The following is a 14,511-nucleotide window of genomic DNA, read 5'->3' on the forward strand; positions in this document are numbered from 1 at the left end:
TTAAATGTTTCTCTGAGTTCTGTGAGCCCTTCTAGCAAATTAATTGAGCCCAAGGAGGGGGTCACTGGAACCTCTAATCTATAGCCAGTGTGTAGGAAGCCCAGGTGACAGCCTGGGTTTGTGGCTGGTGTTCACACCAGGTGTGAAGGGGCAGTCTTGGAGGATGGAGCCTTTAATCTATGGAATCTGATGCTATCTCCAGGGGCGTAGTGTCAGAGTTGAGCTGAATGGTAGGACACCCAGCTGGTGCCCAAGAATTGCCTGGATGTGGGGAAACCACCCCCCTACACACATGAGAACTGGTGTTCAGAACCTCAGCCCCCACCCCCCCAGACCCCCCTCAGGGCCAGGTCTGCTCTTCTGAGCCACTAAAGGGTGGAAGACAGACCAGCGTGATCCCATTCCATAGGCAGGCAGAATGGAGACCAGAATCTTAGCTTTACCCCAGTCCTGCTCTGGATCTGCTGGGATTGTGGAGGAGGGCATCTAGTTTCTTCCTGTAGTTTCCCCTTCTGGAGAAGAATGGAAATTTCATTACTTCTAAGGCAAGAGGGGATTAGAGAATGTCTCCCCTACCTCCCAGTGAACAATGGGACGGTTCTGTTTGCTTCAGAGCAAAGGCCTCAGAGCTGTTACCTGGTCTTCACTGAGCATGGGAGCAGGGTGGGGTATGGGAGGGGGAAGTGAGGCTGGAGGAAGGCAGGTGCAACCCCCCCTTAGACACTGGCTGGGCTCCCTCTGGTCCAGACCCATCTCTCTCCAGGATGGGGATGAGAGTAAAGGAATGGATTTGGAACAGTAAGGAATTACCTACGAAAGGGCAGTTTAGTCAGTGTGGGATTCAGTCTATCTGCGTCCTGGGCAGAAGGCTGCTTTCTTCCCCAGGAATGCTGAATACATGGGAATCCTCACCCCTGAGCTGTTCTGATCCCCAGCTCTCTGCCTGTTGGTCTACTCTGTCCTGGGGACACCCAGTAGGACCTGCAAGTCATCCACTGACTAAATGCTGGCTCCCTGCAACAGCTTTGTTTCCTCAGCCGTGTCTACCCCCTGCTGCTGGGCACCCCTCCCTAGCCTGGGTCACTGGCAAGGAAGCCAGAAGCGCTCCGGAAATATGGCGGGCAATGGTGTATGATCACTGAGCCAGAATTCCTTGGCCTGAAATCCCAGATCTCGTATTTACTAGCTGTGTGGTCTTGGAAGAGTTATATAACCTCTCTGTGCTTTGGTTTCTTCATATGTACAACAGGAATAATATCAATACCTACACAGGATTATTGTGAAGAATAGATGATTTCATATAACACCTTTAAGACTGATGCCTGGGTAGTTCTAAGTAATTAGTGAAGGCAAGCTGCCATTTTTATGAGGCTAGGTCTAGGGGGAAAGGTTGAAGTGGCCAGGGGAAGGGGGAAGTGCTCTACTGTGTATTGAGTTCTGCCACAAGGGCCAAGCACTATGTGGATACTTCAATTAACCACTTACAAGAACAGAGGGGAAACTATTATCCCCAGTTTATAGAATAAGAGGCTGAGTGACCAAATAGTCCAGCTGGAATTCAACACCTGTGATAGCTGATTCCAGACACCATGCTACAGAGGCCAGAGAGGAGACTGGGCATAGGAAACAAATAGGGTAACTATGGCATTGAAGTGTGGGTATCTGTTGGGGTCTTCAGGAGGGAGCAGGGATTGCCCTGGGGAAGCCAAGAAGTCTGTTTACTTCAGTCTTTCTGGCTGAAGAGTCAGTCACTTTTGTTCCTCAATCCATAGGGCTGCACCTGGCCACTAGTAGCTTCTGAGATCTGCAGGTGTTAACTGAGACAACCAGGAGACTGTATCTCCTAAATCCCAGCTCCAGAATTCCTGGGAGAGGGCCTAATTGGCCCACGTAGTGGCCAGTGTCCATCCTTCAATGGCCAAGAGGCCAGGTTTTCTTGTAGGAACTCGGCAGCTCCTGCCATGGTCATGTGGATGCCAGATGGGAAGGGACACCTAGCAGGCAGTCCGTAGGCATGTACCTGATAGACTTACCCTTTTCTTTGTTCTCCTTTTCTCAGCCCATAGTTCCTGGTATCTCATACTTACAGTCTATATTGACCTCTGTGCATGTGGATTCTCTCTCCTTATGCCTCATTCCACCTCATGGCCTCTGTCTCTTTTTACTTCCCAGCCATAACCCACTGTTGTTGCATGAAACTCTGCTGTTCCATGTTTCTTTTTTCAAATTTCTCAGAACATTCCCTAGTCCTGCCCATATTTCCATGCCGGACCAGTTCATGGGCACTGTCTTGCTTAAGGACTGGCTACCTTATGATACAGAGCCTGTGTTCAGGAGTCTCCCAGGGTGACACAAGACCTCCCCTTCTGCCAGGCCTTGTGGGCTGGGTGATGTCACTGTGGACATGGAGCTGGGGCCTGTACCATGAAGACATATCCATTGTATCTAGCCATTGAAAGGAGGCTCCAAGAGCCTTGCCAAGCTTTTCCCTCCTGAAATCCACTACCCACAGCATTAGACCCTTGAGCGTGTCATGAAGTGCTGAGTGCATTTGTCCAGTTCCTACTGCAACAGAGATCCAAATGTACAATGGCTTTAACAAGTAAAAGGATTATTTTGTGCTCACATATAAATGGGGAATAAATAATCCAGAGCAGATCTGATGGCTTTACAGTGTTGGAGGGTCTAAGCTCTTTCTGACTTGCCACCCTGTGAACCCTAGGGTATTGGCCTTACCTTTATGGATCAAGATGAATTACCAGCACAGTCCTGCCAGTGGGAAGGGGGAAATGTATTTCCCTTCCCTTTAAATGCAGGAGCCAGAGTGTGCACACATCACTTTACTTACATCTCATTAGCCAGAACTTAGTTACATGACCACATCAAGCTGCAAGGAGGCTGGGAGATGGAGTATTCTGGGTGATGATGTGTCCAGATAAAAATTGAGGATTCTTTTACTAAGGAGGAAGGGAAGAGTAGATACTGGGGACAATGGAACCACCATTTTCCTGTCACTCATTTTTGACCCCTCTCCACCATTCAGTTTGTCAGAACATCCTGACACATCCCACTCCTGATGCCTTTCTCATAGGGCCCTATTCTTTATCCCCACTGATGTCATCACAGGCCAGGCTTTTAGAGCTTTATACCTAGCATCTCCCAAGAACCTTCTAACTGATCTTGCTTCCAGTCTCTCTCCAGCTTCCCCCTGTGATCATTCTCAAGTGCAAATCACACCCAGCTCCCCACTGCTTATAGCAGTGAAATTTTATTTTATTTTATTTTATTTTATTTTATTTTATTTTATTTTAATTTATTTATTTATTGTTATTATTATTGCTTATAGCAGTGAGATTTTAACTGCCAATTTTTGAATCCTGGGACTTACATGCAAATTTTGCACATATGTGCATTTTTCTGAAGAGAGCTTCAGATTCTCAAAGGAGTTTGTGATTCCCTCTCAAGCTGCAGGCTCAAGTTGAAATTCCTAATGTCAAACATACAAGTGGGATGTGTCTACGGACCTTCTTCTATCTTCTCTCTGGGCACTCCCATAGTGTAACCCAAACTGAAGTCATTCTGGAATTCCTTCCATCGCCTAGACAGGCCATGCTCTTTCCTATGCCACATCTTTATGGCTGCTGTTCTATCTAAAATGCCCAAACTCCTACACATCCTTATGGCTTAGCAGAAAAGCCCCCTCTTCTGTGAGGCTTCCTTAACTCCTTCTGGCACAGTCAGCCTCCACAGCACTGTTCTGACATCTGCTACGCATCCTTTTGCACAGTCATCAACCTATGTCTGTTTCCTCCACCAAACCATTAACTCTGGAGCCTAGGACCTAGAGTAGGTAGACCACAGATGTTCATTGAATAATTGTCACTCATGCCCAAAAACTGAAGTGCTTTTCTAAAATGTAAATCTGAGTGTCACTTCCTGCTTTCCTAGTGCCTCCAAGTTCAAATTTGTTACAGTGGCCTTTTCTCTGGCCTCATCTTGCAATTCTTTCTTTTTTCTACTCCATGAACCCTGAAGTTCTTTTAATGCTCCAAATCAGGGTTCTTTCTCACCTTGAGGTTTTATGCATGCTTCTTCCTCTGCTCCTCTGCATGGCTCTACCTTCCCATACTTCAGATAGCTTAAATACTCCAGGAAGCCTTCTTGGGCCCCCTCCCCACCCTCAGATGAGGCTGAGGGTCCCACCTATGTGTCCCCATAGCACCTTGTACTTTCCCAGTTGTAACATGCATCATGCTGTGTCAGAATGACTGGATTGTCTTTCTTTCCTGCGAAACTAAATTCTGTATCTAACTTGCCCAGTATGTCCCCAGCCCCAAACACAGTGCTTGGATCAGGGGAGGTACCTGATAAATCTGTGTTAAAGGAGGGTTAGAAAAATGAATTTCTTAGCTGTCAATCTGTTTTTTAGTAGCTCTCCACTGCCTTTTGAACAAAGCCCCTTTAGCTCTTTATCATCTGTCCTCATGTATTGTCAGTCTCCTCTCTTCCGAACCCACCCTTTGATCTCAGCATCTCACTCAAGCTCCACATGAAAGTCCTGTTGAACTGCTTGAAGGTCCCCACATGCCTGCAGTCCCATCTTTCAGCCTCAGCAGTGCTGATCTGTGCCTGGTGCACTCTGGGCTCTCCTCACTTCTCACTTCTCTTCCTTTTTTGGTAAACATCCACTTATTAATTATTTTTTTTAATGTTTATTTTTTAGACAGAGATACAGAGAGACAGAGTGCGAGTGAGGGAGGGGCATTGAGAGAGGGAGACACAGAATCCAAAGCAGGCTTCACATTCTGAGCTGTCAGCACAGAGTCCATCCCGGGGCTTGAACCCATGAACCGTGAGATCATGACCTGAGCCGAAGTTGGATGCTTACCTGACTGAGCCACCCAGATGCCCCCCATTAATCTTGAATCCATTTAATCTTTCAGTTCAGATACCTCTTCCTTCAGGAAGCCTTCCTTGAATTCCTAAGAGCAGTTCTTAAGACTTGTAGTATTCTGGGCTTTCTTCCTTCTTACCATTCTGTTTTCCTAAGTAGATGGTTAAGTGGAAACCTGAACTACAGTATCTCGAATGTCAACCCACTGCCTGCACACAGTGGGCACTCCTGAAATATTTGTAGAATAAACTATATTTCCTGGTCTTATTTCTTACTGTTGGTGCATGTGTCCTGTCTTCCAAAAGCAGGTTGGAAGCTCCATGAAGTCAGTGAGGGAAGCTAAGGTGTCTAGGGGCCTCTCTCCAGGCCTGAGCTTAATTTCTGTCCCCAGTAAGGCTGATATATGTTGCTTGGAGGCTGTGCTGTCAGACATTTGACCAATCTATTAATCAGTGGAGACTTGGCTTAATGTTTTTGGAAACCTGGGTTTGGGATCACGGTGACCTTAGATACCTTTTTTCTAGACGTGACTAAAGCCAGTGCCAATGCATATATCTTTTTGAATTAATGTTTTTGTTTTCTTTGGGCAAATGTGCAGTAGCGGAATTACTGGATTATATAGTATTTCCTTTTTAATTTTTTGAGAAATCTCCATATTATTTTCCATAATGGCCGCACCAGTTTATATTCCTACCAACAGAGCCTGAGGGTTCCCTTTTCTCTACATCCTTGTCAACACTTGTCTTTTTGTTACTAGCCATTCTGACTGGTGTAATAACTCATTGTGGCTTCGACTTGCATTTCCCTGATGATGAATGCTGTTGAGGAGGGATGGGCAAAACAGACGAAGGGGACTAAGTGGTACAAACTTATAGTTATACAATAAATAAGTCACGGAGATGGAAAGTACAGCATAGGGAATGTAGTCAGTAATATTGTAATAATGTCATATGGTGACTACACTGTGGTCAACACTGAGTAACGTATAGAATTAACATGTTGGGAGCGCCTAGGTGGCTCAGTCGATTAAGCATCTGACTTGATTTTGGCTCTGATCATGAGCTCATGATTGTGAGATCGAGACCCGCTTTGGGCTCTGCACTGGGCATAAAGCCTGCTTAAGATTCTCTCCCTCTTCCTCTGTCCCTTCCCAGCTCATGCTCTCTCTCGCAAAAATAAAAACAAAAAAATAAGAATAAACAAAATTAAGTAAAAAACTGTATACCTAAAACCAATATAACATTTTATGTCGATTGTACTTCAATAACAAAAGAATAATAAAGCTAAATGACTAAAATACATAAATAAAAGCCAGCACCAGGAACAGTGTCAGGTACCTGGCTGGTTTCAATAGATGTTTGTTGAATGAGTTCTGGAACTGAGAGACAATGACAGGGAGGCAGGCTGTGCTTGTTCAATCTCACCATGTTCTGGGCTCAGACATTCCAATAGAATGGAATAGTTATAAGGAGTGAGATCATGTGTTCACATTCCAAACTCAAGATGAGGAGAAACACACTAAAAATCTGAGAAAGGATGGACAAAGCTTTTTGGATAGTGATTCAATGGCTTCAAACCCTTCTCTGGTATATAAGCTGTGCTTAATAGCTGGACTCAAATGAGATCATTAAAAGGTAACGTGACCCAAATGAAATTTGCCACCCTAATGTGAGATACGGAAATAGACTCTAACTTGGCAACATAGGACATGGAACCCCTCCTGCTGTCTGCAGGACTACAATAGCGAATAAGACCCACAGTGCAAATTCCAAGAACCAAGACTAGAGAAATGCAAAGAAATACCTTTGAGACAAAAGACTGAGGGGCAGCATTTTAATATATAAACAGTCAGGCCAGGCCAGAGCCTTGATACTCCAAGTGTGGTGTGGCTCAGGAACATCAGCATCCCCTGAGGACTGGTTAGAAAAGTAGACTCTCAGCTCCCTTCCCCTCAGACCTACTTCATTCTAACAAGACCTGCAGGTGATTGTATGCATATCAAAGTTTGAGAAGCACTGGGCTGGAACATTTTTTTAAGGTGGGTTTTTGCCCTTAAAATGTGCTTTCAGGTCAAAGTAAACCCACTTAAAGTATTTTTAGCTCATTATTTGCTCCATTCTCTCTACCTCTGAGCAACACTGTCACACATCAGTGTCCTGCTCTGGGACTTTGAGATGCTCATGAATCCCAACAGCGTACAGAAGTTTGCTGCGCCATTTCTGTAGACAGTCAGTATGGGTTACAAATTTGATTCCCAAACTTCCATCAGCTGTTCCTTGTATGACACCCCCAGGAGATAGGTTGTATGATAAGTTCCTTTTTGGGAGATGATGAAACCAGGGCCCAAGGAGGTTTCGTGACTCTCCCAAGGGACACCAAGCAAATTGACATATGAGTCAAAATGAGAACTAGAGGTTTTGATATTCCAATGTGAGGCTCACCAAACTTTGATGTCTTTTCTTTTTATATAAAGAGGATTTTTTTTTTTTTTTTTTGCATAGGAGACTTTAAGAACAAATTCATAGATAACTTTGTGTGAGTTATTGAATAGAAGCCATGCACGTATGGGCCCCTGGGATTATGGAAGTTTAAGAGAGAACTGTCTGTCTAGTGGAGAGAGGAGTGAGCCCAGAGAGGGCCATGCCCTGCTCAGCTCCCACACTCCTGCTGCAGTCCACAGTGACAGGTTTTGCAACCAGGAGCCTCAGAAACCTCAGCGCCTCATGAGGGCTCAGAGTTCACTCAAGGTCTATGAGGGGAAAGGAGCCAGGACTCCCATGAGGCCATGGATATGGCTCTAGAGGTACTGTGGTGGCTTCTAGATGACAACAGCCTGTCCCCAGGAGGATGCTCATTCCTATTTGTTTCTTTCATAGATTCAGAATAGCTGATGTAACTAGGCTCTGCCTAAATACATGTAGTGTGCTTCACTGGATTGGATTTCCTAATTAATTCCAATTTCCCTGGCGCAAATTGGGGCCACTTAATGACTCAGAAATGGTCAAGACTGTATACCTGGCATTGATACCAATATGCTCTTTCTACTTTGCCTGAATTTAAGATTTCTCTATCAACCCTAGCCAAACAAAGGCCCCAGATGGGGTTTGTTCAGTTTCAGCTGTCAGTATGGTGATTCTCCTAGGGTCCTCTAGAGAATGATTGCCAGGGTGGCTGCTTAAATCCACCTCCCCTCAAACCCCCCCTCCCCTCCCCACCCAGTCCTCTCTAGACATGCATATTCAATGAGACATATTCATGTAACTGATTAAAAAACAAAAAAGATGGTGCACTTTAAAATTCCATGTAAAAAGTATTGCTTTGCTAATGTGCTCCTGCCTGTCTGCTCGCTACATGGTGCTACAAAGGATAGAGTCATGAGGAATTCAAGGCTGAAGATGTTGGGGATTTTTAGACAACACCAATGCACCCTGCACCTTATACCCTGCTCTGCAGCCTGCATAGTTTTGGGGCTTGGCCTAAGGCAAAAACTACAAAGCGTTCTAATGAGCAGAATTATATAACAGGAATGTATGTGCATATTTGACATAGTTTCTTCTCTTGAAGGGCGGCCCTCTGGCTTTGACCCATGCCCTCTCCAAGGGCTAAGAAGGAGTCCAGAGAAGGAGTCTTTTGTTCCCAGCTGCCAGTTCTTCTGTAGCCCCTACGGCCCCAGGGACCTGCCCTGCTCTGTGTGGGCCCGCAGAAGCCCTGCAATTTCCACATGGGCGGGTGATTTCAGAACGATGGACAGAGCTGTTCGGCCAGCCTACAGGGAAGAAAGAAAAGGAGAAACAATTTTATCGTGTCTGCCTCCTGCCCCAGAGAAGGGTGAGTTGGAAGGACCGGGTAGGCATGGGGCATTGAAGTCTGTTCCAAGCATCCAGTGACCCTAGGAGAGGTGGAGATTAGAATGGCATGAGGCTCACGAAAAATGGGTCCCCTTCCACGGAAACATCATTCACTTCTGAAAAATCTGTGCTGATGGAAATAGAAGTGTCACACGGTTTGTTTGCTTGTTTTCCCACATGGTTTTTAATACTTCTTTTTTAAATTGGAAAATAGAGGAAAGAAAATAACTCTTCCATTTTTCCATTGCCCAGACCTTAATGAAAGTTAGCATTTTGGTATGTTTCCCTCCAGTCTTTTCTCCTGTGCAAATTTGTCGTTGGTTTTTACATAAAGGAATGATAGTATATATCAATTTTGAATCTGCTTTCGTTTTACTTTATTTTTTAAATGTTTATTTATTTTTGAGATAGAGTGTGCGGAGGACGGGCAGAGAGAGAGACAGACAGACAGACAGACAGAATCCCAAGCAGGCTCTGCTCTGTCAGCACAGAGCCTGATGCAGGGCTCTCACTCAGGACCTGAGAGATTATGACCCGAGCTGAAGTCAGATGCTTAACTGACTGAGCCACCCAGGCACCCCCCAAGTCTGCTTTTATTTTTAACATACCATGGCACACTACAAGATTTTTCCCTCTTCTTAAAATTTTTCTTATTGGCTGTGTTAATATTCCATAAGTTAATGAACTGTTTCCTTTCTATTGGAGACTTACATTTCTAGGTCTTCACCACTATAAATATAGTGCAGACAGTATTTCCCCAATTCTACCTGTTTCTTAAGGACCAACTCTTAGAGAAGTGGGCTTACAGCAAAAAGGACATACCCATTTTTACACCTGATACATGATACCACAGTGCTTTTTACACTGCTGCAATAATGTAGGAAGCTGCCAGGCCCACTCTGTAAAGAAGCTGTATTCAGAAGGGCTCTCAGCCAACAACATGGGCCATTCTCTACAGAGAGTGGTGGGGAAGGCCAACTCGATGCAATGGATGCTAAGCTCTGCGATGGCAGCCATGTTCTTGTATGAATGGCTCAATCCCATTCTGGAATTCTGAAATCTCAACAGCTCCCAAACCACTTTTATGGTAATTCATTTGCCTCCAAGTGAATTAGGAGGCAAAACCCGATGTGAGGCTATCTGTGACCTTATGTAGCCCAGTTAGTGTGAATATTTTTATACTCTGCTTCGTAAATACTCATGGATTTAGCATATTGGGGGGGGCACCCAAGACCCCACTGGACTGTTCTCTGCTCTATTGTATATGGGTGGAATTTTGCTTCCTAAAATGTGAAAATCCCTGGAAGCAGGTGGGAGGTGTTCACCCTCAGCCTAAAGCTCTTCAGTCTTCACCAGGATGGAGTCCAGCTCCCATCAGGGCTCCACACACCTGTAAATCACTATAATGCATGGCAAAGAGCCAAACAAGTTGAAAGAGGAACACAGTGAGATCAGAGAAGAGGATGGTGCTCTGTGTGTATATGATGTGTGTGTGTGTGTGTGTGTGTGTGTGTGCGTGTGTGTGTGTGTGTAGGGATGGGGAAAGCAGAGGAAGGAAGTGGCGTTTCAGCAGGACCCCGAAGGATGTTCATGGGCTTCACAAAACATAACAGCTTCTTTCTCTGAAAAGGCCTCATGACTGTACCTTCCTTTTACCACCATTTATAAGTTGGTATCTGGCGCCGTTTGATAAATCTTTCTCCGCCAGGTCAGACTCTAGATCTGACCTGTGGCTACTGGCCCAGAAAGAATATCCCAGCACCTGGCTCAGTGCCTGCCCTTCGGTCTGCACCCAGTAAGCACTGCTGAAAGAGGGAATGCTGGATGATAACCGAGAGGTATTCATTTCAAGTTGATGAAGAGCCTGAGCAGCCTAACTCCTAATGAGTGTGTTCCTAGGTTGGGCGAGTCAGGAACAAAGCAAAGATTTTAAGCAGGGGGGGTTTTCTAAAGCACCTGCGTAGTTTCGATTGAAGAGAGGCACCTGGGTTTTTGTAGGCCCTGTGCTCTGGTTTTCATTGTGGCACTTTGTCAACCCTGAGGTTCTCTGTAAGCACAAAAATGGTGTGATTACTGTTATTATGGGAAAGAGCCACGGGCCAGTCCCAGGGGACCCATGCGCCTTTGAAGAGGGCCCATCTGGAGATGACAGCCTGTATCTGTGGGCTTCTCATTTGCAGATCTGGAGAGTGAGGGACCCAATTCAGCTCAGAAATTGTGGCCAGTGAGACCACCTGGGGTGGGTGAATCCCTCAAATGCCTCTGCCAGAGCCCTGGGAACAAGGCAACAGTGTGTAGCTCCAGTGGGAACCTGGCTGGGCAAGTTCCTGCTGGGCAACACTGAAGGCCTGAAGAAATGGGATGGGCTCAGGCAGCCAGCACACGTGTGTGTGTGTGTGTGTGTGTGTGTGTGTGTGTGTGTGTGTGTGGTGGTGGTAGTTGGGTTGTCTTTCGATATGACAGAACCTACTATGTATCAGGCAAAAATGAGCAAGGTATAGTCTCTGCCTTAAAAGAAGCTTTCAACTTGATGGGTGCTTTGGAGGCACCCATTGCCAGAGTAGGCCCTTCAAAGGGTAAGCCTCGGGATCCAGAGACCAGTCCTCACCACCTCCTCTTCCTCATCTCTTGATCAGCCCCCAAGAGGCTGGGTGACCAATTTCTCAAATTACCTTCTAAACCTAGAGAAAGTGCTTGCTGGCTATTCTGGGGGTTCCACATTTATATCAACCTTTAAATGGTGGTAGGATAAGAGAAACTGATTTTAGGACATGAATTATCTCTCAGTTTTCCAAGGAAATTATTAAGTCATCCAAACCTGTGTCTAAGTCTCCATAGGATATGTGCCCATTGAAACAGTATGGTGACCACGACAAGGGCTGGACCCCACCCTTCAGGGTAAACCTGGAGGAACAGGGCTTGGTGCTTGGTAGGCCCTCAGTCAGCAGTCCCCTTGTCCCTATGAAATGTCTCACCCAAGTCACCTTTGGGAAATTGGGGTGTGACCCAAGCAGGGAGCAGGTGAGTGGGCCACAAGTAGGGTAGAGTTGGGGTTCAGGGGACCTAAAGACACTGGACCAGGGTGTGAGCTTCTTGGGTGTGGTGTGAGGGACCCAGCAGCTTGAGTCACTGATGGAACAATCTCAGGTAGTTCAGATGTGGCCCACTGAGGGGGGCTGTCCTTGGGCAGGGGAGGGACTCTTCCCCTTTCCAGGCCTTTTTCCTTTCAAACTGTGGGTGTTAATAAAGTATAGACAAGTCTGTGTAAAGCATTATAGTTCCAACAATAAGGACACTGAAGTCGAACCTGGGCTTGAGTCCTTCCTCCAAGAACCAGAAGCTTGTGACCTTATGACAGCTACATAAACTCTCTAAGCCTCTGTTTCTTTATCAGTGAAAATGGGGATCAAAGTATCCACGTCACTAGATTATCGAGAGGATTAGTGAGATAACGCATGGAAAGGGTTTGGCTCCTGACAGTACTCTAAGGGGTTTGATGGAGCTGGGTTGCACTAGCTGTGTGATTTGGGGTATGTTACTTAACCACTCAGTGCCTCTGTTTCCTTACAAGCAAATGGGTGGCGTCAGCAGAGACAAACCTCATAAGGTTGTTGTGGGGTTTCAATAATGTGATCCTCGGTAAATGCTTAGTGCAGTACTGGGCACTGAGCAAGCCCTAGAGACATGCCGGCCACCATCATTGTTATCACACCAGCCGTCACCACCATCATCCTTGTGATCATCATCGCCATCACCTTACAAAGACGTTTATTTAAGAAGCATGTGCCTGGCAATGCGACCTCGAACCGGCCGGTTGATGATATGTACCACCCTGTGAGGTGTATCACTGTCAGAGAGTGGACATAATTTGCACTTGGTTCCTCCCTAGCCTTTCAAGTCCCCGTGGGCAGCAGAGCTCCCTTGTCCAAGGTGCTGCTCCAAAGCCCAAATCGGTTGTTGCTGTGACCAGTTCAGGGCCAAGGCCAGGCCTGGGCACATTTCCTCAGGATGGTGTGAAAGGTTAGGATTTGGGGGTTCCCAGCTCCAAGGCTCCCTGCATTTACTACAGATCATCTCACTTAAGTCCCACAACAGCGCCATGAGGTTGATTTCATTGCTTCTGACATGTGCTTCCTTGAATTCTACTGGCTGGGCAGGCACTTTTCGGGAAGGGAAGTAAAACACCTACTTGTTAATTGCCTGGAAGTCTCACCTTGTCGGTCAGGCTGCTGTTGCAGGCCGGGTGTGCCAGGAGCAGCCGCACCATGTCGGCGTTGCCGTGGTGACAGGCCAGCATGAGGGCCGACGATCCCTCGTGGTCTTGCAGGTTGACATCTGCCTGGCAGTTGAGCAGTGCCTGGACCATGTCCTCCCTGTCATGGCTGACTCCCAGCATCAGGGCAGTCTGGCCTCCCTGCCACACAGAGCACAGGGGAATGGTGAGGATCCCCTCTCCAACCTGGGTATGCTTGGGCAAGATGGTTCCAGAAAATGACCATTGAATCTGAATCTCCTCCTGCCCCTGGTAATGGACACTTCCTTCTCCACCTGGCAAACTTCTGCTTTGCCAAAACACTAGTCAAATGCCACATCCTCTCTAGAGCCCTCTGCTAACACCCCAGGCACGGGATACATAACACAGCACTTACCACTTGGTATTGCAACCTGTCAATCTCTCTCCTTCTCGTGGACTGTGAAATTTTTGATGGCAGGGACTAAGCCTTTTTCGTCTCTGTCTCCCCAGTGCCTGGCACCAAGTACATGCCAATAAACATGGAATGATAGAGTAAATGAAGGGTTGAATGCTTCTGTACTATGGCTTTTTACTCTCTGCCCTGGCCTGACTTCCTGCAGGAAGCCTTGGTCTACTCAGAACACCCCTGGTATTTTCAGTTCAGTGATACCTAGAACCCTCTTGTCTTGACAAGATCTCTGCCCGCATGGTCCTATGGTCATTGCTAATCTATCACCATTTAAACTTTTTTTTAAGGTTTTTTGGTTTTTTTTTACTTATTTAAATAATCTCTACACCCAACATGGGGCTCCAACTCACAACCCCAAGATCAAGAGTTGCATACTCTTCTGACTTGAGCCAGCCAAGTACCCTGGCATTGACAACTGTTCACATCCCTGTAATCATTAGTGCAGGTGGCAGTGGCCTTGAGTCAGAAAGTGAGTCCAAGCCCTGGTTCTCCTATTTCCTAGTGTGTTACTCTGGCCCCATCACTTGTATTCCCTGAATCTTGCCTTTTTCTTTTCTTAAAAATTATCATAATAATCTGTCCTGTGTACCTCACAGGGCTTTTGTGGGAATCCAGTGAAATAAAGGGTGTAAATAGAACAACGTATGGTAGCAATTTTGCTGATTATAAATGGGCCATTATTTCTCATAGATTTTCCTTTATGTACTTAGTCCTATTAAATGACCTGATTATATTTTTCCCTTATGGTTCTCCTGGGTTCCAGGTAGGTCAGGCTTGTCTCTCACTGGACACCAGGCTTTTTTAAGGTTGTAAGAATGAGGCAAGGACTATGTTTTCCCTCCTTTCAGATCCCTGTGGCTCTCAGCACCAAGTCCTACATGTAAAAAGTGCCGAGGACATGTTTGCTGATATGTTTGCTCACTGATTAAGGGCCGGTCTGTGGTCACTGATGGATTATGCTTCCCTGCCCAGAACTTTGGGACTTAGAGAAAAGAAAGGAGGTTTGCAATCAGGAAAATCCTGGCTGTGTCACTTCTTATCTATGTGAATTGAGTTAACTATTATC

At 46.1% G+C, this 14,511-nt stretch overlaps 1 protein-coding gene and 1 long non-coding RNA gene across 3 annotated transcripts in view; one reads left to right on the forward strand and one right to left on the reverse strand.

Annotated features, from left to right (window-relative positions):
* Positions 1-8,059: 8,059 nt before the first annotated feature.
* KANK4 (KN motif and ankyrin repeat domains 4) overlaps positions 8,060-14,511 on the reverse strand; it is a 37,216-nt gene continuing 30,764 nt past the window's right edge. For both annotated transcript variants that reach the window (XM_042951946.1, XM_042951947.1), the window contains exons 9-10: positions 12,956-13,156; positions 8,060-8,660 (exon numbers count right to left, since the gene is read on the reverse strand). In XM_042951946.1, coding sequence (XP_042807880.1) covers positions 8,556-8,660; positions 12,956-13,156 — 306 coding nt within the window. In that variant the 3' untranslated portion in view covers positions 8,060-8,555. The remainder of the gene's footprint in view (positions 8,661-12,955; positions 13,157-14,511) is intronic.
* Positions 8,568-14,511, forward strand: part of LOC122227447 — a 35,699-nt gene continuing 29,755 nt past the window's right edge. Inside the window, exon 1 of the long non-coding RNA XR_006206062.1 lies at positions 8,568-8,722. This is a non-coding gene — a long non-coding RNA (uncharacterized LOC122227447). The remainder of the gene's footprint in view (positions 8,723-14,511) is intronic.

Source organism: Panthera leo, chromosome C1 (assembly GCF_018350215.1).
Source record: "Panthera leo isolate Ple1 chromosome C1, P.leo_Ple1_pat1.1, whole genome shotgun sequence".
NCBI classification, from domain to species: Eukaryota; Metazoa; Chordata; class Mammalia; order Carnivora; family Felidae; genus Panthera; species Panthera leo.